Genomic DNA, 23,859 nt, shown 5'->3' with positions numbered 1-23,859 from the left:
GTAAACTCATTGCCAAAGAGAACCTATCTAATTATTATCATCGTTTCCGTTTTCAATTAGGCGTACCAAAAGATTGCGCTCCGACCGATCATCGATTATAACAAGATAAAGTAAATCTCAATGACTAAACTAGTAAGAAGATATAATCAGTTCTATATATTATTATTGATTAATGATTAGTAGCATTATAAAAGAAATTAGGACACGAAACTTTGTTTTGTAGGTAATCAAAAAATATTAACATATAAATTTAAAAAAGAACATTTAAATGTGACATTTTATTAATATATTTACATTATGCCGATTGTACTATAGATATCTAGATTGTTGATGTTCTTTTCCCCATCATAATATTCTTATTATGCCTTTTCATGCCGCCATGCTTGCAGTAAGTTCCCGCACATGCGCATTTAACCATAGAGCCAGAATGAGTTAAAATGTTTGTTATCTTTGTTGTCTTTATCTGTATATATTACAACGTGCATTACAGTTAAAATGGCGATTTGTTAATACATTTTCGCGTATCAAAGATCTAGATACCTATGCATTGTACTAAACTAAAATTTTTTTTGTATTTAATTTCAGTTTCTTACATAATACAGTCATAAAAAACACACTACACATACTTAGGTAAATATATTTAAATAAATATAATGCAATATTTAAAAAAAAATCGTAAATATAGACACTACAGCTGATATTCACAGTCCATTCTTATTTCAAGACCGTCTAACTAAAGATGCTAATCTCTTTGTGCCCTCTAATTGGTTCATAATATCTTAAGACGGTCTTAAATAGAAGAACTAGAAAGACCGAAATTTGTATACCAAAATTTTAATAATGGGGTGCCAACTTTACAAAAGTGACTGTAGTGTATCGCCTTATGTTATTACTTAAGGACTATGTTCAAATTCCTACTCGGGTGCTCCTCGAGTACTGTCATCTTTGGTTAACGTTCGATAAATAACAAAGATGAAGTGATACCTGGATGGCACTCGGATGGGAATTTGAATACATAGCTCAAGATGGTAACAAAAAAGATGAGAGAATATGACTGTCCTTACGACAATTGAAATGAATAATTTTTTCGTAATAATTTACAATAAATTTATATTTTTATGATTTAACTTGGTACAAAATATTTAACTTCTTAGTTCGGTCTTTCATTATACATCTAAAAAAAAAATGTTCTATTGATAAGTGGGGAATTTTAACATTTCCTAAGCAAAAAATCTTACATGAAGCCTATATGCGTAACACGTATTTTTATCTATATATAAAAAAGTGAACGCATGAGCTATGATCAAAGAATAAATTTCTCTGTAGGAAATACCACTATAGCAATTTGAATAGTCTCTTGAAATAAGAGGATACACTAAAAGAGGTAAGTACGCAGCCTCGCTACGAGATGGACGCGCTACTCGTAAGAAGAAACGTTCAGGAGTTCTATAAGATGTACGCAAATCGAGTTGAAAAGATTCTAAAGTTATTTCGGAGTATCATTTCTAGACCTCTAAAAGATCTGTTTTGCTCATTTTGTAATGTGATATACTAATTAATAATATTTTAACGATAAAACTGAATTAATCGTTTTTATATAGTTATGCATAAAACATTTTTTTTCAAGTTAATGTGCATGCCACTAAAAGACAAATTCTTCTGGTTAGAAAATTCTTTTAGCATTAAAAGATTGCAATCTTAAATCTGATCTAGCATGTTATAGTTATACCGAGGTATACGATATTCCTCTACCTTTCAGAAACTCTATTTTTGAGATCGTATATCAGTGAAAAGTCCTTTAAGAAGATACTGCGAAAGAGCAGAATATTCTTTTGTGTAATCGTTGCAAATATTATTGATTTTTCGATCACTTCTTTGGACATATTCATTTATTAGGACATTTACCTTATTCATATTCTCTAAATTTCTTAGGGCCCGTTATCTTCAGATAAACTATGTGGCAATTTACCTATCAGATAAACAAAAAAGTAAGAGCATAAAAGAGTAAGAGTAAACAGTGAGCTAAAGTTTATCGAAAGGTGGAATAATCCAATCTTAGATAAAATCTCACTCCAAAGACTGAAAATCTGCCACTTTTTTAAAGGTGAAAATATTATCACTTTTTTCAAAGAATGATTCAATTTTCACTCTATATTCATATGTTTTTCCTTTTTGTTAGATTTATCTTACTACGACTAACAAATATTCCGTATAGACATTCCGAGAATCACTTCGCAAATTTTTTTTTAATTTCGCTACTTTATTCAACTTATAGCAGTTTTATTTTCACACATTTAAAATTGCGTTTGAAATTGAAACGAGTGTCACTTCGCAGGAATTTCTGAAAACCTCGCAGTTCGCAGAGCCTCTTATCCATCGCGAAAATCTAAAGACAGGCGTTATATATATGGCGAGCTGCCGATGTGCCAAAAATTCGCTCAAATAAGGTATTTCGACCGCGGCAGCCAGGCCAGTTTGTACATCATACAGTTTAGCGATGAGCTTCGATCACACTTGTTGAGGAAGGGAAGCCTTCGTACCACCTCCATCCACCATTTCCTCCTCGTGCTGCTTCTCTATCTCCCATTCTCTTTCTCTGCTTTTCCTGTCCTCTCTCTTCCTTTTCCTTCCCGCCTCCTCTCCCTCTTTTTCCTCCATTGCCTCACGAGCTATCTCGTTCGTATAGTATGGTATCTCCATGAATGACCTTGACCTCACGTCGCATCCACGTAGTCCTAATGTTTTCGTCTAGACGTCCGATCGACGTGAACAATTTGCACGATGACCTCAAATCGATAGTTTCGAATATACATATATGTGTAATTGATACATAATCTGTATAAAACTAAAAATTAGATTTACTAATTTTTTTAAAAATGTATAGCCTCGATCTTTTTGTATTAAAATTTTCATCTATTCTGAACAATCCGTTCTTAAAAAGACATCTTTGTACTTTTGGAATATATCCTGCAAATTTCTAATCATTTTATATCATAATCCTATAGGTATATTGATTGATTAACAGTCTGAGACATATTGAATAATACACTAAAAAAATGTATTCTTCAGCGGCAACCGCTAAATTCTAGAGAATTCAGAGTATTTTCTTCCGATATACAACTATCAAGAAAATATTTTAAAATATAAAGAAATATATCGTATAACCAAAGCTGAATTTAAGATTGCAATCCTCTTAAAGTTAGAAAATCTTCTAACTAGAAAAATCCGTCTCTTAGTAACATGCATTTACCCCAGTAAAAAGTTTTCATACATAGGTATCTAATTATACTTTCTATTTCTTGGAGTGAAGTCTCACTCCAAAAGATTTAAAATACTGCCTCTCACACTAATAAAAGAGTGAAAAATTTGTACTCTTGAATAAGAGTGGCAGATTTTCACCCTTTTTTTTAAGATTTCGCACTTTTGGAATGAGATTCACTCTCATTTAAAAAATAAGTGAGATTTCTTTCCTTTAGAATGAATTTTATTCAAAAAAAAAAAGAAAAAAGAAAATCTACCACTCTTCTTCAAGAATGCAAATTTTTCACTTTTTTAATAGTAACAGTACTTTAACTCTCTTTTGATGGAGTAAGATTTTACTCCAAGAAATTTAGAGACTGTATAAACGATTAATTCGGTTTTATTGTTCAAATATTATTAATTAGCATCATATTCCAAAATGAGCAAAAAATAGATCTTTCAAACACCCAGAAAGAAAAGTAATGTTTAAATTGAAGAATCATTTTTGTTGTCGATTTTTTCAGGTTGAAGTGAAAATATCTTTAAAAAGAAAATAAAAATTTACTTAATTTCAAGAAATAACGTTCAAATCAAAGGAAATTTTTTTCTATTACAAGAAAAGACGTTCAAATCAAATAAATTTTTTCTTAATAGAAGAAACTTTTCTCTCGGTGTGTGTGCAAGCACATAAATAACTTTAGAATCTCCGGGAGACTCTCCAACTCGATTTGCATACGCCTTTTTATAGAATTCTTGGATATTTTCTTCTTTCGAGTAGCGCATCCATCTCGTGACAAGACCGCGTACTTACCTCATATCCTTTTATATTTTAAGAGGCTATTCAAGTTATTAAAGTATATAGAATATTATATTATATTATATAGAATTTTTTATAGAGACATTTATTCTTGATCATGCGTCCACTTTTTTATAGATAAATACGTATTACAGATATAGGCGTATGATTCTTCTAAGATTTTTTACTTATAAGGGAAGTTACCCAGATGTCCAATTAGTTTTGAAAGAGTAACGGTTAGAAGTTATCTGGAGACACTGGCAATGTCTCGACGCTAAGCTATGCGCAGCGACACTATGGCTACTTTACGCGAACCGGTAGTATTCTACCTCTTCTTAACTAAAATGAATGCCATTTGCTTGGAAAATTTGATACTTATTAGAAAAATGGATTTAAAGTCCGCTATAAACGAATCCGAAAATGGGATTAAATGACATTTTTTCGTAACTTTTTTTTACTTTTTGGGTTTTTCTACATACATGTGAATAATATACGTAAGTGGAATGGAAAGGTCTCCATTCCAATGGTGGATTCTGTACTACATCCAAACGCAATTCGAACTTCGGGAGAGATAGATAAAAAATGTTCAATACCCACCATTGGAATTGAAATCCAAGTTTTCTTTTCTATTGCTTCAATATTACTTATGTATATTACTCACACGTATGTAGAAAAACCCAAAAAATAAAAAAGTCTTCCAAATACCCCTTCCCTCCTTATTACTCCTTCCGTTTGTAATGCCATTATTCGATTATTGGTGTGTGTGTGTGTGTACCACTAAGTTCTTCTTTCTCCGGAGTCCGGAGTCTGGAGAAGTTCGCGCCGAAGTAGGGTGAAAAGAGCAGACAAGCGTGAAAAGAAAGGGAACAAGTGTGTGAAATTTTGAAGAACGCACCTCGGACTGATAACGCATTCGCGTAAAAGATGAAAAAGACGCGTCGACATATGGAAGACGAATGCGATTCAAATAGCGAGGAGCCAACCTGGAGCAAATTTGAATTCGAATCGTTTACTTTGGGCTTATATACTTAAATCTTTGCGATATCATGTGAAAACGATGCGCAGTTTTGAAAAAATCTGTTCTTTTCAGCTAAATACTTCTTCACTGAGAAAAAAGATATAGTAATGGTAACAAAAAAAGAGAATTATTCACAAATGGCCGATTATGATTGGATTATTTTGTTAAAATAACAAAATACAATATTTTTTGTTAGATGAACAAAGTTTTTTTATTCAACAATACAAATTTATTTGGTTACTTACGTTTTGTAAATAACAATGTGAAATTTCGTTGCTATTACAAAATAAGTATTCTTTTATTAATTTCAACAAAATAATCCACTATGGTAGAGCAAGGAATGTTTCAGAGATGGCGTGTCTATCAGAGATGGCGTGTCTTCTCGTAAGAAAAATTCAACGTCTACCTCTATAAAGCTGAAACGATTAAAGACTAATCTCTTGGACTTCTCGGTTCTCCACACCATGATCAATCATGGTAACTATTTTTTCAGACCGATTAATAATCTCAATTGCTCTAAATCTATAATATATATATTTTTGCTAAGCTAAGTAAATTAAAAAACGCCAAACATAATTACTCTGTAGAAAGTGAGAGATACTTATATATTATTCATTTTGTTCCGGTAACAAAATGTTCTATTTCTAACTACAAAGATCTATAAACATCATACAAAACAGTTTTGTACCATTAAATGATCAGTTTAGTTAATAAATTCAACAAATTAATATTGTCGTGATAACTAACGATTTGATTGATCATATATCAACAAATAGATTTTGTCAGTAACGAAATTTCGGTTATTGATACAAAACATTTCTCTCAGTGTTGCATCACTCATTTTTTCTCCTTTTCTTTCCACGTTGGAGAGACCACTTGTTCGGATGAGAACAATAACATATAAGCTGCATATAAATATTGATCAGGCGCTCGTCGATGGCAGAAACATGAATGTGATAAACATTAGCACATCTATCGCCACGCGATTTCACCAAACGTGCAAAACCACCTTCATCGTGTCATACAAAAGTCTGGTCGCGATAATCAATCGGTCGTAAATATCGCAGCGAAATCGCGAAGAGCGTGTATATCAAACTCTCTCATTCGCCATGGCCACGCTCGTAAAGAAAGGGATACGACAATGGCGTGTTCACGGCACGCGTCGCCTGGAAAATTAATGCGACGGAGAACGCAGCCGCGAAACCCGTCATGCAAGCAAGTTACAATCCGCGTTTATCGAGGTGAAATATCCGCGAAATCGAATCGGTACACGTTCTATCACTTCTCAGCAACGGCACATTACATTTTTCTTTCTCTTCTTCCCCGCATTCGAGATAAATTGGGATATAACCATTAAACGTTAGAAGAAAAAATGCAAAATGCTCTTGCGCATTTTGCATTTTTCCCTCCAACGTAATAAAACAGAAAACAGTCCAACGCCAAATTTGAAAAATCAATATGGCTGCGTTCAGCAGAATGCAGCCATGCAACTGTTTTAACCCGGATGGAACACAATCATAATGGCTACGTTCAGCAGAAAAAGCAGCTTTGCAACTATTGTAAAATTTCTTTAATATGATTGGTTTATACATTTTCAGATTCAGTGAGGAACTAAAGGCGATATCTCATTACTAAAAAATCTTACAATAGTTGCAAAAGCTTCTTTTTCTACTGAACACAGCCAATAACGACTAAATTAGGGGCAAATATTTGCGATTCTTAGAACATATATTCTATAAATTATTTTCTTAGAAGGAAAGCTAATGCTAACGTCTGACTTTCGTTCCGTAACCACATTTCATAATCTTTCCTTTTCTCCTTTTTCTTCGTTTGCCTAGACAGAGAGAACTGCCTCGGTTATTTCCATCGATACTCCAAGAACCGATTTATCGCGTTTAAACGTGCGATAGGTGAAAGCGTTTTAATTCCGCGCTTCGTAACGTGAGGACGTGCGATTATCACCGTAGAAATTAAAGTCACTGTGTACAGAACACTCCTCACGCGGAATCCAGGTCACGTCGCGTCGTGCCCGCGCTATCTTGTGCTCGCCGATGCCAAATTCTCGTAAGTTATAGTTAGTCGTACTAATAATGGTACTATCGCCGAGAGCGCGAGATGAGAAGAGATCGGCATTTCGGAAAATTGCGTACACTCGTAACACACTTGCGTAACACCGTAAAAATACTCATTGCGCTCTCGATCGTTTGAAGATCGAGATTCAATCGAGGACGATCCGCGAACGCGAGCAGATTTGTCGACGGATTCTACCAAGGCTGCGAACAAAGTTTTTTCATATCTTTTCAAAGAAACTAATTATATATAATGACTGTTTCTATCAATATAAATTAATTTTAATTTTGGATTAATTTACTTTTTTTTATCTTTTTCCAATTATAAAAATATTAAGAAAGATAAAGAGTAAGCTACATCATTCAAAAAAATGTAAAAAATTATTAATACATAAATAAATATATAAAAATTACACAATTTATAGTGAAAATATCTACAAAAATTAGCATTTTTATCTCTAATTATATAAACTTATCTTTATGTTAGATTAAGAATTACGATAACAATAGTATATTTTTTCATGTAAATGTAACAAATTTTCAATATAGTATATAGGACACTAGATGCGGGTCAGGCACTAGTTCCGGATTCTTATATTTAAATAATTATAGTATTTTCCATTAAATGGTACATATCAGAAGATTCTTTAGCATTTGTTTTATCTCTTTCAAGTGCCAATTGAATTTAATTTATTAGGAACAACGCTACACATTTTATTGATGTCGTTAGCTAATTAAATATGCAAGGTTAAGTAACGTATGTATCTTTAAACATTCATTCAAAGTGTAATTATAAGAATTGCTTTATGACTTTTACAGTAGATAGTAAACAGCATTAGATTTCATGGAAAAAAATTATACTCAGTTGAGATAAAATGTGTCTGCGGGTGTTTGTTTAATTACTATAACGATACTTTTATTACGTAAATTTATTACCTTTTGAGAAAAGGTAAAAAAAGTACACCAAATACACGCGCCGTTCAGAAAAAGATTTTACATAAAAAGGTAGGATTAATTTGTAACTGTCAGTAAAATCAGTAAAATAAAATTAAGATACAAAATTACTTACTCTAAAAAAGGAAAGAATAAGGCGTCAAATATAGTAAGTGTGCTGCCCGAGAGAGAGAAAGAGAGAACAAAAAAAATACTTATAAAAAAATAGTTATACCATAAAAAGAATTTAAATATGTATAACTTTTTTTAAAAAAGGAAAAAATAAGTCGTCAAATATAGATGTGCTGCCTGAACAAAGAACCTTGTACAATAAAAAGAATGCTGGAACAAAAAATTGTTGTACCGCAAAAACAAAAATTTAAGTGACATATATCAGTAACATCAAGTCAGAATACTTATTTAAAGAAAATTAACGAAGAAGATGTCAAATATATGTGCGCTGCCCGAACAAAAAGCCATTGTACCGTAACAAGAGTTTGTGATATGTACAAAAAGGGTTTCAAATATGGATAAGCTGCTCGAACAAAAAACTGTAATATCAAATTAAAAAAATTTAAGTAACGTATATTACACAGGCTCACAAAAAAAAAAGTACCCTGTGCTGGGGTGGAAACCCAGCTATTCTTATGTATTTTGAGTCGCTGAATACGAATCTGACATCCAGGATAAAATGATCCATTTTTTCGCTCTAGATTGAAAATAAATTAAAAATTTTCCCTAGATGGTCTTATTTTGATGTCATCAGATTCGTATTCAGCGACTCAAAATACATAAGAATAGCTAGGTCTCCACACCAGCACAGGTTACTTTTTTTTGTGGGCCTATGTTATATGTATAAAAGATTTGATATAAAAAATTAGCTCCAAGTTATAATTCCATAAAAATATCTCTGTAAAACTGGCCCCTCATTTTCAAAATTTTAAAAAAATAAGCAGAGTTCTGGTCGTCCCCCGAAGAGTTCTAGAGTTCTCCATCAATTTTAGAAAGAGTTCCGTCGATTAAAGCGGTGAAAACACCATTTGAAGTTTCGGGGGAGGGGGGGAGGGGAACCAAGTTCACGATTCCGAAACTTTGAAGGCTATAACTTCTTTACCATTTATTTTAGCACTATGATCAGGGATGAAGTATGATCCATATAAGACAATTGATAGAACTCTTTGGGGAGGAGGGGGAGGGCAACCAGAACTCTCAAGAAAATATTGGATTTCCGAAAAATTTTTTTCAAAAAAGAGCACAAATAAAAAAGTTCTAACGCCTTGAAGTGGAAAAATTCGAAATCTGACACTTCAAAGATATAGAATTTTTTATATATTGGTCAAATCTCATTCCATGAAAAAAGTTAAAATACTGACACTATTGGAAAAGAGTGAAAAATTTGCACTCTTGAAGTCACTTCGTGACTTCTTAAGATGGTACTTAAGACGATTTTGAGTATAAGATCTGACTATGAATACCGACCTTAAGAGTAGAATTCATTTTAATTGATGCACTAAAATATCTCGAAAATGAGTATGTGTGCGTGCGTGCGTGCGTGATTGAAAGTTTCAGATAAAAGTGGTACGGTTTTGAGAGAGACGTATTTTGATCACGTTGTTTTTTTGTTAAATAGAAGTGTCATAAAGATATGAAATCACCACCTCCACTTTTTAAAATAGAATTATGATTTTTTTAAATATAATATGATTCTTTTAATTAAAACTATTAGGGTATTAAGAGATACCACAAAATCAATAATTTTTAAGTTTATACTTATTTTTTTTCTGACATATATTAACATAAAACATTAAACGTCTCGTAAATTATTCCTTTTTATTTATAATCGTACGTTAATATTTTCATGACATTACAGAATAATATAAATTAGTATAAAAAAAGAACACACATAGTTGATTTAAGGTGGTTCTTCAGTAAAGTGCCGAAAATTTGGGGTGCCTCACCAAGACCCACCCAAAATTACAAATATCTATTATACATAATTTGTATAAAATATTAAAACTACATGTATATCTTAATGAAATAATATGGAATATATGATAATAAATCAAGAACTCCATCTCCATCGAACGAAAACTAGATGAGAATATGTTTACTTTTCGAGGTTAAATTTATATGCAAATTTATGCACGTAAATTTCCAGAATGACCGTTGACCTATTACTTTTTTGTGATCATTAAAATCGTAATTTTGTAAACTATTATAATCTCATTTTTGAAAAAAGTCTATGGTAAGATTTGTGTGCAATTAGTCAAACAAGCGTCTGTGGCCTTATCTGTCACCAAGTTATACGTGAAAAGTTACATTTTCAACATTTTTTTTTCTCTCTTATATCATCATTAACCTATCGTAGAATTTTGCTCTTGTCAATTTCGGTACTTCAACTTCACTAGAGCTCGATCGCATCGCGTGCGTAATTTCGTATTGTGAGCGGATGTCGTGTGATATTTTAACCATTTTAATTATCGATTTTTAGGTCCCTATTTGGTTATTTTATAACTCTTATTAATGACAGTAATGATGTCATTGTATTGTCGCATAGCTTTTTTACCATTTATAAAACTCGTGCATTGACAATGTAACGATACACTGTCGTTAGAATTACAGGACAAGGACCATATTAATTCGAATTGAGGTTACTTAACACTAGAAAGACCGAGGTAGTCAATTTGGCTCCTTGCAAAATTCAAACTAATATAACTTTTTTCAATTTTGCTTCCACGTGATATCCTTTTGTGACTTCATCATTTTTCATGTTCTTAATGTTAGTAAAAAAATTTTCAATTATATAAAATGGTTGAATTTTTATTTCAACCAATTGGTGCGCACATTTATTGTCCAGCATAAAAAAATTAGACATTTCTATATGGTAACTCGATTTACTAAAGAACCACCTTAAACAAGATATGTAGGCAAAATGAAAAAATTTTTGTAATAAGCAACTATATGTATATGTTTTCTTTACATTAATTGATTCATCCCATCATTCTATGAATAAAAGTCAGGGTTTGAAAAAACTCAAGTTTAAAAAAATCCAGGTTTTTTATTTTAATGGGTTTTATTGGGTTTTATGCATTTTTATTCCAATATTGATTAGCAAGATTCGCTATTTTCAATATAATATATAATAAATAATTATATTCTGAATTAATTTCAATTTAATTTAAAATTCATTAACTAATATAATATATTGGCACATAGTGCATATCTGTATAAGAAACATTTCATACTAAATCAACCCGATGAGTCTTTGAGCCCGATCATTTTTTATCCAATTCATTTTTTTGTAAAAAATAGTTCCATCACGTATTAGGTTTTAAAATGTTCGTTATGTATAGATTTTTTTATAAATTTGCTCGAAAAAATACATAATAAATAATACATTTAATATATTAATACATTAATACATTTTATATTTATTACAATTAATATTTAAAAGATAAAAATTAAAACTAAAATAAATTAAATTAAAAAAATTTTTTAATTTTCTAAAAATCGAAAAAAACTTTATCATGAGATGTCAAAATATAAAAAAGGGATAAAAATACAATGACTAATGAGCGATTGAGAGCAATAATCAACGCAATTATTCGTGCGTAATAATTAACAAATACATTGTTCAAGACGTTACGTACAAATAAGATTTGGACGTTTCGGCTCCGTTCGAGTCGTCATCAGTGATGTCCTATAATAGACCTTGAGAGATTTCTCAGCTGCTCTTTCAGACTCGGTACGATTAATTTTTGAATCTATCATTGTATTCTTATCCATTTTTTATCTCGAGAGCTCAATTTATGTTATTTTTATAATCTCAAAATATTTGTTAAATATAATAGATTTTTTGTCAATTTTTTCAAGAAAATAGTATTTTTGAGAAATCATAAATATATATTTTGTAAATAATTTAATAAATAATAAATAATTGAAGGAAAGATCATAAATAGCTTTTAATAATTTCACATAAGTGTTTAAAAGCAAAAATTTCAGTTTTTGTTTGTTTACTTTACGATTTATAGAACAAAAACTGCCAGTTTGAAATTTTTTAGTTTTGAAAGAATTTTGGAAAATTTCTCTATAAAAAAAACTCGACCTTCGACCCTTGTACGTCGAAAACTTCTATTATTTTGAACGTTCTATCAGTAATCGCGCTTTATGGCAGTGATACAATTTCAGCTTCAAGCATATCGGCATTTCATCTTGGGTTTTTTAAGTGGTTTTTTTTTAATGGATCCAACCCAATAAAACCTGGTAAGTTGTCAAACCCTGATAAAAGTATGAAGGTATAATTATCAAAAAAATTAATAGTTTACAACAAGATATTTCATTTTTTATGTCAATATGTGTTAATATGAAATATATTAAATAAAACCTCGTAATGATTGGTTTTTCGATATCTCTACCTTTATATTTTTATATGTAGAATAATGATGAAATACTTTTTATTCTGAGACTAACTTATAATAGTTTACCCCTTCACGCTCGGGATTTAAAAGTTTGGGAATTAAAAGAGGTTGAAGGTCTAAGAATATAGGGCTCAAGGTTTTGTACGCTGGTCGCCATATTGGATCTACTATTTTGAATTTCAAAATTTTGTATATATACAGGGTGTTTTTGGTAAGTTTTGACAAAGCGTTCGTGTGTAGATAGAGCGGACTAAACTAAGTCGAAAAGTCCTCTATCATTTTGCAATTTTCGCAATAGTTAACGAGATAATAATTACTATAAAAATTGTCGAATATTGGTTTCAATAATTTTTTTTTCAAATACTATCAACTTTACACAAAAACTGCAAGAGATAAAAATTGTTTATTTTCTTCTCATAGAACTCTAACAATTTTTTTTATAATTTTTTATCAACTTTTTGATACTGCATATTCGTATTTTTACCAACATGAGAAAATACGGTATTAAAAAATTCTGAAAAAAATTCTTAAAAAATTCTCAGAACTTTATGAAAAGAAAATAAATAATTTTTGTCTCTTGCTGTTTTTCTGTAAAGTTGATAGTAATTGAGTAAAAAATCATTTAAGACCAAAATTTAGCGATTTTTAATAATTAATATTTTGTTGACTATTGCGAAAATTGCAAAATAATAGAGGACTTTTCGAGTCAGTTTAGTCCGCTCTATCTACATACAAGCGTTTCGCGCGCGCACACACACACATACATACATGCATACATACATACATACAGGGTGTCTTATAAGTTTTGACAAAACGCTTGTATGTAGATAGAGCGGACTAAACTGACTCGAAAAGTCCTCTATTATTTTGCAATTTTATATATATATATATACACACACACAAGGTGGGGCATTTTAATCGCCCTAGACGAATATCTCGGAAACTAAGAAAAAGTTTTATATAAAAGTTGTATGTTCTCTTAGGGGAAAAAAGGTAGAAATAACGGATAGGAGGCACTACCAAGGTCAGATCAAAGTCAACATGATTTGTTTAAATGAAATCCCCCATTTTTTTATTGCATATTCTTGTAGCACACCTCAAGATCTTTCCAAAACACTATAGTAAAATATTTTTTCATGAAGTACTTTTCGAGTTACATAAAAATGAAAATAAGAGAAGCAATCTCCAATGACCTTGATTTTAATAAACGTTACCTAGGACATGATCCTGAACAACATTCAAGAGGTTTTAGCCGTCGATTGGACACCTTGTGTAATGTTAATACCGGCGATACTGTAACTTTCAAGCCTTATAACTCGAAAAGTACTTCATGAAAAAATATTTTATTATAGTGTTTTGGAAAACTCTTGAAGTGTGTTACAAGAATATGTAATAAAAAATTGGAAATTCCGTTTAAGAAATTCATGTTGACCTTGACCTGACCTTCGTAGTGCCCCCTATCCAAAATCCGTTATTTCCACCTTCTTTCCCCCAAGAAAACCAACAATTTTCATAGAAAATTTTTTCTTGTATCTCTTAGTTTCTGAAATATTCGCCTGGGGCGATTAAAATGCCCCACCCTGTATATATAAAATGACAACGGTAATATTATACATGTTATCGTTTATTATTTTGTAAAAATATCGATATAATATAGCTGAAGGAAAACTGTCCATAATTCGTTGGCGAATTTTATGTAAATATTTCTATAAACTTAACTTAATTGTCCATTTACTTTTATAAATTGCTTAAGTCTTAAAAAGAACAATTTTATTCATAAATAATTTAACTTACATATATGTATATCTTTAATAATAGACCCCAAAATTATCCACTGTAATTGCTGTGATTTTAAGTGCAATTGTTTGAGAGTGTAAAACGAGATTAAAGTTAATCTATATTGACAAAAATGGACGCAACTTGAATCTTGACTAGAGTTCTACCAAATGCGTTTACGCATAGAATATACGCTTCGAGAATAGTGAGCAATATATTTCATGCATTATAGATCAAAGTACAGTTAACTGTATAATTAATTTAACTGCAAGAATAGAACGGCAGCTCTCGAAAAGGATACGTATATATTTATCGATACAGTTTCTGCAATATTGTTGACATTATTCTCGGTACGCCGCGTTTTTATATAACATCGACTTTAGTTCCAGCAAAATCAATTGCAACCGGATGCTAATTAAAAGCGAGGTTGGCGAAAATTCATTTCGCATTTCACCCGACGTACACCTTTAATCAAAACGCGATGTAAATCAAAATGAGATGGTGGCCACAGTGATTTTGTAAACAATTTATCTATCCAATATAGGATATTCCTTATTAAACTGTGTATTGTGTGTGTGTGTGTGTGTGTGTGTGTGTGTGTGTGTGTGTGTGTGTGACTTCGCACGCACACACACACAAGATTATTTTTTGTTGTATAATAATGGTGCAATGTTTCATACGCCCTTGTTGAGCAATACATTGTAACTGGACGTTAAAAACAACATTAATATTAATCTGCAGATATATGCTTTATTTAAATATAATTAGGAGAAACGAGCTAAAATAATTGATTCACAATATGTTTAATTAAAATCTTTCAATTTAATAAAAAAAAAGACTCACTTTAATCCATCCTCCATGAGCGGTCACTACCACGTATAGTAAATACAGATCTATATCCTTCCCATTTATCTTTGGAGACTTCTTGAAAAGAGTCCTAAAATTAGAAAAGAATATTTGTAATATCGGACAAGTTTTAAATGAATTTCACTATATTTAGATAAGTAATTTTTTATAAATCAAAAAGCAATTTTTTTCCGTTTTAAGATTTATGATTTGGTAAAAATATGTAAAAAGTAATAAGTGTATAATGGTGTTAACTATTATACACTTATGGACTTATCTCTTTATGAATGTAAAGAATAACAAAATCTTTGACAATTAATTAATTTGCCAAAAAATCGAATACAATTTTTATTTATAAACAATAAGACAGAGAGAAAAGTGACAAGTATCTACATTCATAGAATCTTAATGTAAAATTTAATCGATAAATTTGTGAATTTGCCAGAGAAACAGTGCCCGAAGAAAATCTAATTTCTAAATCCATCCAATGAAACGAATTTGAATCGCGACGTAGCAAGCGTTACAAAACATTAGCGCATAACGCGTGTTATTTCCGTTTTTACGTCGTAAAAAAAAATTGGCGGTTCACGTAATCGTGATATAAGATCCGGAGCTAAATCGAATCACAACAGTACGTTCAAGCATATTTACGTTACACCGTCGCGCACATTTCGAGAATATCTCGATGCTATATCAAATCTACATGTGTACGCACACACATATATCCATACATGTGTATACCTGTGTATGCAAGGGTAATCCGTATACATATTGAAGTCTTTCCGCGAGGCACGTTTTTCTGGCGCGTGCAAAACCGTCCACGCGGAAAATACTCACGGGAAACGCTCGGTAAATACGAACCTTTGTCCTCGAAACCCGACAAGAATCGAAGGAACGAAGTCGAACCTAACCTCAACGTGCGCTGGCGCGCGTTGGCGGCTTCTGATCGTCGATCGGTCGGGTGATGACGGTCAGGAGGGAAGGGGGGGGAGGGGAAGGAAGAGGACAGCGATCTAAGTTGGAGACAAACGTATGTATGTACGCACGCAAGATGGTGAGATGAGGATGGAGGGAAGAGGGGAATGTACTCGATCACTCCATCAGATGCAGTACATGTGCATTTTGGCTTACCCTCGAGTCTCGTGGAAGTGTCGGAGGTCCTTGAGGAAGTTGTCTCTCTCCTTCTCGTACGTGACGGGGTCCTTGTTGAGGATCTTGGCCATGTTTGCGAGTACGAAGTGCGCGTGTTCGGGCGTGCTAATCGGGGTTGGTGTGCTCCGGATTTACAGGGCACGACGCAGGGGTAGCGGGCAGAGAAGTAGAAGGAGGTGCAGCACATGGGCGCGCACGGGAGCACATTTACACGAGGAGCGTCCTGCTGCGGTTGCTGCTCTCACAGCGACGTACGACGACGACGACGGCGTACGAGGGCGAAGGCGAGGACTACCGCGGGTCGACACGAGGTCGCGACCCGCTTCCGACATCGGGTCGTCTTGTCCTGCACTCAAGTCGGCTGGTGGCTTCTTCTCGATACTTTTTTTTCTGTCTCTCCTCCTCCCTCCCTATCTCGCACGCTCTTTCTCCTATGCCTCTTTTCTCCTACACACACGCGCTCACTCTCTCCCCCCCTCTCTCTCTCGGTCTTTCTCTTCCCTTGTTGGTCGACCGCGCGTTCGTTCGCTCGTTCACTCGCTCTCTCGCTCGCGCGCACGAAACGAAACAGCGACGACGACGGCAGCGGTAGCGGCTTTTTCCTGCCGCCTCTGAATAACCTGCTCGCTGCCGCGTACGACGCTTCCGCGCGCGACTACGACACGAGATTCTCGCGCCGCGTGCACGAAAAATCGGTATGCGCCACCGTTTAGAAGCTAGTTAGCAGCGGTCAAACACAAACGACTCGCATTTATAGTAGCATTTACACGGAGGCACACGGTACAGTAAGAACAGAACAGAACAGAACAGTACAGTACAGCACAGCACAGCACGGCACGACACGACACGACATAATACCGCTCGCGGTTGGCTCGGCTCGGCTCGGCTCGGTTCTTCCGATCTGCTCGGGTTCGCTCCGTTTCGTTCCACTCTCCTCACGGCTCTCGAGACCGCAAACACGACGACAATGACGATGACGATGATGACGACGACGAGCAAGAGCCTTGCTCTCTTTCTCTCTTTCGTAGGCCCCGATCGATTCACCTGTCACTTGTCAACGAAAACTCACGGGGATCCGTTGCGCCACGCACCACATCTGACATCACCAAGCACCTCGCGATGCCCGGCCAGCTCGCGTTACGCCCCGAGCCCGAATTCGACCCCGCGGCCGTGTCCTACGCAGGCCGGCGGTGAACGACTCGCGGAGCGGGTTTCACTGCAACCGAGGCGAAGCGCTTGATGTGCGCCCGTATATCAAAATGGCGTCCCGTGCTGCTTGGCATCCATTGGCGAAGGCACCGCGGCCAATTTCCCGTACGCTACCGCCGATCGCTACGACGCGCGGCGCAACGCGACGGCACACCGCGCACCGTTTCCGCTCACCGCCGTGTATACGGTACGGTATACACACGCATACCCCAGCGTACACCAGCGTACACGTCGGTAGTGACGGTAATGCGTCGGTACTGTCGGTAGGCGCCCGCCCGCTCCCGCGCGCGCGCGCTCATGCCTCGGACGTACACGGTCCTACCGGCTCCTACGTCATTTTACGCGCGGCCACTTCGCGTAAGAAGCCCCGCGACCCACCTACGACGTATCCCACACCTTTCTTTAACCCTCGCGCGACGTTCGACTGATAACAAATCCGAATCGCACACTATATTTTTACTTTCAAAATGGATGGGTGCCCCCATCACCTCCTCCGAGTCTACACTGTACGGTTTGAATTAACGCCCGTGCTGAACGTTCGAGAGCGCAACTTGCCCTGCGGCACGATACTGCCATCTGTTGACGGTCGCCTATCTATCGCCAAAGCGGAACTGAGAACAAGAGGCGCGCAAGACGAGTTTGAATTTAAACGCAATCGCAGAGCATATGTTTGATGTCTGTCTTCTGTCGTACGACTCCCAGCTACTACCATTCCCAGCTAATGCTAAATGCAACTTCGATTAACGCTAATCGGAGCATATAGCATTGTTTGTTTTGTCATCGTAATGATAAATATTAGACGGATGTTGTACGTACGTAGCGTGAATCCTACATTTTAAATATGCTGGATTTGTTCGGAACGATCCGGAGCAACTCCCGAGAGATAAAACAAATATTGCTAATGACTGCGTTCAGCAGACAAAGCAGCTTTGCAACTGTTGTAAAATTCTTCAATACGATTGGTTTTTGCTTTTCCGGACTCCTTATAGATCTAAATGTATAAATCAATCATATTGCAGAATTTTACAACAGTTGCAAAGCTGCTTTCTCTGCTGAAACTGAGCGCAGCCAAAAAATGATTGATTTTAGTCATCACAATTGCCAATGTGAAAAATTAACAATCTATCTCAAAAAAGGAAGAGAGAGAGGAAACGCGTTCTAATTAAACTGCTGGTGGTATTTCTGACAGTTGATCGTAAAATTTACCCCCATCAGCCGTTTTTCACCAATCAGAGTTCTGTGTCAAAGCGCTGTTGCCTGTATGAGGATCCGGGCTAAGGCTTAAAACATCCTATTGTAGATCCGGGGTTATGGGCAACAAATGTTGGAGAAAATGTTGGAAAAAATGTGCGTTCGGGGAGATGCTATTAACGCTATTTCTGTTATTCTGTGCTTGTTTTGGTTGGAAAAATTGATTTTTCACAAAATAGATTAGTTTGCAAACGATTTTTAGTATATCGATACGTACATCGCCCATTCCTACAATATCGACATTCGAATATTGGCGGGAATTACTGAAAAATGACGGACCAATCAAAATTGGCCGTTCCTCGTGTCGCGACTCTTATAGCGTATTTTAATGGCAGAACCGGTGCGCACTCAGTACACATTAATGCCTCCGGCACACCAGCGCGATGTTCGTCGCGCGCGACACGCGATATCCAATGAGTGTACAGCTTTACCGATGTTCTCATTCTAAAGGTATATTCTCATTGGATATCGCGTGTCGCGCGCGACGAACATCGTGCTGGTGTGCCGGTGCCATAAAGCTGTTGTACATTAACCTAATCTGAATGTAAAAGTGAGAGATCTCAGTTAATAAAATACCCAATGTATATTTTATCAAATATCACAATAAAATGTATTAAGGATTTCGTGGTTTAATTTATTTCTATATTTTTTATTCAACGTACATTTTATGTCGATTTGTGTACAACAGCTTTAAAGTGCACTGAGTGCGCACCAGCTCTGCCAGTGAATACTCTATTAAGCCCGATGTCCACGATGCTAGAAATCAGTCCGAGATCTCGGACAGAGAAAAAATTAACAAATCACATTTGAACAATTTGATCACATGACCATTGCTATTGGTCAATTCCTTCTTCATCCGAGATCTCGGACTGGGCTGCGTTCGAAAACATCATCCGGGTTTCTCCGTGTATCATCTTATCCTTGTTTAACACTGAGTGAACAACAAAGATAATACGATCCGCGGGAGCACTCGGGTGATATTTCCGAACGCAGCCCTGATTTTTAGCATCGTGGATACAAGGATCTCTAGGCTACGTTCAAAAACATCACCCGGGTGTCTCCGTGTATTATCTTATCCTTGTTTAACACTGAGTGAACAACAAAGATAATACGATACTCGAGGGCACTCGGGTGATGTTTCTGAACGCAGCCTAGGATCTCTAGACTGGCGGGCTGTAGCGCCTCGGGCGCGAAAAGTTGGCGGATGTGCGTTTCTGAAATCTGGCAACCTTGCTGGAAGTCGTATCTTTCATCTTCTTTTGTGCTTTGCACGTGGGATATGTTCGTGTACTGATTCAGCGCTGATCGGTTTATTTTGGAAATTGGTTATCTCGATCAGTACAAGAATTCAATCATGGTAAGTGATTCAGATAACATTACTTTACAGTTATAAAAGTATATCTACTTTAGCGATAATATATTTGTATCACATTGAGTACCGATTTAGGTTATGCATCTTCGATGCAAAAAGGATACACTCAAAATCTGAAGAAGATAATTATACAGTTTAGCATAATCACTTAAAGAATCAATAAAATTAGGCATATTCGACGCGTTTTTGCATAAAACGAAAGAATCTGGCAGAAATAAGGTGGGGTGGAAATCACTTCGTATGAAAAGTCGAAACTCACGTGCAACAGTACAATTATAGACCTCGTTTCACCTCCGACAGATTTCTTAATCTCAATAGTCGTCAACTTTAAAGCTGATTCTACAATGACTCGATAGTCAGAAGTTCTAAGTCTTATCGGTGAATTGGTGAAATTGGCCAACATCCAACTTATATGACTGATGCGCATTTCCACCAATGTAGATTGATTTCAATCTCGATTCAACTTACTCTTTGTCTTTTTCTAATCTTTAGAACTAGAAAAGGACAAAGAGTAAGTTGAACCGAGACTAAAGTTAATCTACATTGGTGGAAACCGACACAAGGCTACAGATTTTCTTAACTTTACTGACCAAAATCGATTTTATTCCTTCTCATCAGTCGCATTAAATGAGTCGCTGTACAACTAACAACTAGTAGATGCGAAAAATCAGTTGCCTATTTAAGTTAAAACCTGTAAAGACAAGATTTACGACTACCAACTCATTGTAGAGTCAGCGTAACACTTAATATTTCGGTTCGCGGCACAGAGCTATGCTTATTTCTGCTAGATTCTTTTTATGCAAAAATGTCAAATAAGCTCAATTTTATTGATTTTTTAGGTAATTGTGCTAAACTATATAATTACCATTTTGTATATTGTACGTGTTTGTAAAATAATTATTTTTAATTTTCAGGCAACTACTAAAGTCGACAATCCTGAAAAGCCAGGACAGGAAGTTACTCCTATTCATCGAATTAGGATCACACTTACATCGCGCAATGTTCGTTCTCTTGAGAAAGGTAAATAGATTAAAAATATCATGTTTTGCCAAATTATTAAAGAAGAGTTATGAAAAGACCTGTCTTTATGTTACTTGCAAAAAGTAAAATCGACTTTATTTTTTATGCAAATAATCTGATTATGCTAGTTAAAAGTTAGCACCTGAAGGAAACACAAAAAAATAGAATTAAAATTCAAGAAAACATGTGATGTTAAAACGATCTCGTCATTTTGCTTCATACAAATTATCTTTGTTTACAAATGGCATCGTACATAAATTAACGTCACGATTCCAACATGGCTGCTGCGACTAGTCAGGAGCCTTAAATTTATTTTATATCATGATTTAAGTTAACTTTTTTAACTAACAAGGAGAGATTCATACATATGTATTTCACGGATTTTGATCAGTTTTTGCGTAATTATTCGGGGACACCAAAAAATGATCCTTGTAAAGCGATAATTTGCACTTCTGTATATTTTTCGAGAAAATTGTGATTTTAGATCATGACGACGGATCGCTTTTAAAACTCTTTATTCTTTGTTCAAACGCAAATGAAATATTTGAATTTGTTTAAAATTAGAACAAATATATCTCCGATTGATACGAATATATAAGCATATCATCTGAGTAGGGATCCGTACGGATCCTAAAACAGTCTTAAATATAAGATCCAATTATGAATACCGGCGTATAAAAATGATGTCGATCTTATTTTCTGTGGACATAGCACAAACAGGCCTTTTTGTAGCACCCTTTTCTCAAAAAATTATATTAATGTACAATTTTTTAAGTCTCATGCAATGACTAATTCGATTCTGTTTGTTTTAGTGTGTGCGGAATTAATCAATGGAGCTAAAAAGCAAAAATTGAAGGTCAAAGGACCTGTTCGTATGCCAACCAAGGTTCTAAGAATAACAACTCGCAAAACGCCATGTGGTGAGGGTTCGAAGACCTGGGATCGATTCCAGATGCGAATTCACAAGAGAGTGATCGATTTATATTCGCCATCAGAGATTGTGAAACAAATCACAAGCATTTCTATCGAGCCTGGTGTAGAGGTGGAAGTAACGATTGCTAATGAATAAACAATGACATTAAAACTACAAAGTTTTAATAAAAATATTTAAAAACTTAAAACATGTTTATTGTTATTTATTGTTTTACGATCATTTATTGGTAATACTTCAGATTAGGGGACTCCCCTTCAATCACCTTGACATATGTTGTAACAAGTTTTAGCCGTCGCTCGTTATTAGTTAAAAAGTTATTACCAAAAAAAAGTTTTTTGAAAAATAACGTTTTATTTCTGCTATATATAATATTAAAAACTCTTCCTTGCTTACATAAGACTTCACGCGAAGCGACTTTCATCCCACCTCCCCCCTGCTTCAGAGGCGCACAACTTTTAATTGTTGTTGAGATTAGAAAATCTAGATAAGATGTCATTATAACGACGATTTAAGGTCATTTTTCGTCATTTGACGTCAGTGAACTAAATAATGACGTAAAAAGAACGTAACATTTATGACGACATATTATCGTCATAAATATATCGTCATTTTTAGGTCATATTTAATGAATAATTAATAAATATGTGTGTAACCCAATATTTAGAGTGACGCCCGTTCGATCACTTTGCGATTGAGTGCAACAAAAAAAAAGGATAGAAATGATTACACATCTTCCGTTCCAGATTTCTTTTAAGGGGGGTCTTTACGTTTAAGGATAAAAAAATTAATTTTTTTTTTGCTTTTTTTGCTTATCATTTTAAAAATATCCCACGTTTTTTGTAAGAAACGAAAATTATGCAAGATATACAAAATAAAATAACGTAGTATTTGGGGCCGCTTGATTGATTCAAATAGTGCACGCCAACCAATTGTTGTAACCGGCGCTGGCCATTATTTATTTCAATCTTTCGAGACCATTCTAAAACGTTTCTATCCAATGGATGGTCCATTTGGCGCTACAAATGCTTCGAAGCTTTTGATTGAAATTTGAAAGAAAGAATTTTACTAATTGACCAATCAAAAAATATTTCGAGGCCTTTGTAGCGCCATAAGAAATGGATGAATCACAGTTGTTTATTCTTTTCGGATTTGACTGTAATTGGTCAATTTCTTGACCACCTTAAACACCTATTGTAGATCCGGGGTAAAGCAGGGCCTCGTAACTCCTGGTACCACCGTTAGTGGTGCCCTCAGCTTATGACTCCCGGAAAAGCAGAACTAATATTCAATATGGCCGCTATATATATAGGTTGTCATGGCATATATATATCATATATAGGGTGTCTGATCCAGTTTGATCACCCGCAATCAGGATACACTACAAGATCAAGCGTTTTATTAAAACGCTGATTGCGGGTGATCAAACTGGATCAAACACCCTATATATGATATATATATGCCATGACAACCTATATATATAGCGGCCATATTGAATATTAGTTCTGCTTTTCCGGGAGTCATAAGCTGAGGGCACCACTAACGGTGGTACCGCGTTTACAAGAGGGGAGTTGGGAGGCCCTGGGGTAAAGCACGCGAACGTACCAATCGACCACAGGGCTGCGTTCGGATTCCCACCCGAGTGTTCCTCGGGTGTCATGTCTTCCTTGTTTAATGTTCGATAAACTACAAGGATGATATGACATCCGGGGAGCACCCAGGTGGGAATCCGAACGCAGCCCAGAGCCGTTGTCTTCTTAAAGGCCCGTCTACAATACACGGAGTAAGAAGTAAGAGTAAGAAATTGACCAATCACAGTCGATTATTC

The 23,859-nt window shown here is 35.0% G+C and overlaps 2 protein-coding genes across 7 annotated transcripts in view; one reads left to right on the top strand and one right to left on the bottom strand.

Annotated features, from left to right (window-relative positions):
- Bap170 (Brahma associated protein 170kD) overlaps positions 1-17,035 on the bottom strand; it is an 86,336-nt gene extending 69,301 nt beyond the window's left edge. For all 6 annotated transcript variants that reach the window (XM_018512140.1, XM_018512141.1, XM_018512142.1 and 3 more), the window contains exons 1-2: positions 16,228-17,035; positions 15,094-15,187 (exon numbers count right to left, since the gene is read on the bottom strand). In XM_018512140.1, coding sequence (XP_018367642.1) covers positions 15,094-15,187; positions 16,228-16,319 — 186 coding nt within the window. In that variant the 5' untranslated portion in view covers positions 16,320-17,035. The remainder of the gene's footprint in view (positions 1-15,093; positions 15,188-16,227) is intronic.
- Positions 17,036-19,924: 2,889 nt separating this feature from the next.
- Positions 19,925-22,223, top strand: RpS20 (ribosomal protein S20). Its single transcript, XM_018512087.1, has 3 exons — positions 19,925-20,065; positions 20,995-21,100; positions 21,913-22,223. Exons 1-3 carry the CDS (start codon positions 20,063-20,065, stop codon positions 22,167-22,169), a joined length of 366 nt encoding a protein of 121 aa, XP_018367589.1. The 5' UTR covers positions 19,925-20,062; the 3' UTR covers positions 22,170-22,223.
- Positions 22,224-23,859: the final 1,636 nt, after the last annotated feature.

Source organism: Trachymyrmex cornetzi, unplaced genomic scaffold (genome assembly GCF_001594075.2).
Source record: "Trachymyrmex cornetzi isolate Tcor2-1 unplaced genomic scaffold, Tcor1.1 scaffold392, whole genome shotgun sequence".
Classification (NCBI taxonomy): domain Eukaryota; kingdom Metazoa; phylum Arthropoda; class Insecta; order Hymenoptera; family Formicidae; genus Trachymyrmex; species Trachymyrmex cornetzi.
The sequence above is the reverse complement of the archived record's forward strand: the minus strand, read 5'-3'. Positions and strand labels throughout refer to the sequence as shown.

Excerpts from the sequence above, each read along its gene's own strand:
- RpS20 (XM_018512087.1), top strand. Across the intron at positions 21,101-21,912 it reads TGTTCGTTCTCTTGAGAAAG|TGTGTGCGGAATTAATCAAT; the intron begins GTAAATAGATTA and ends TGTTTGTTTTAG.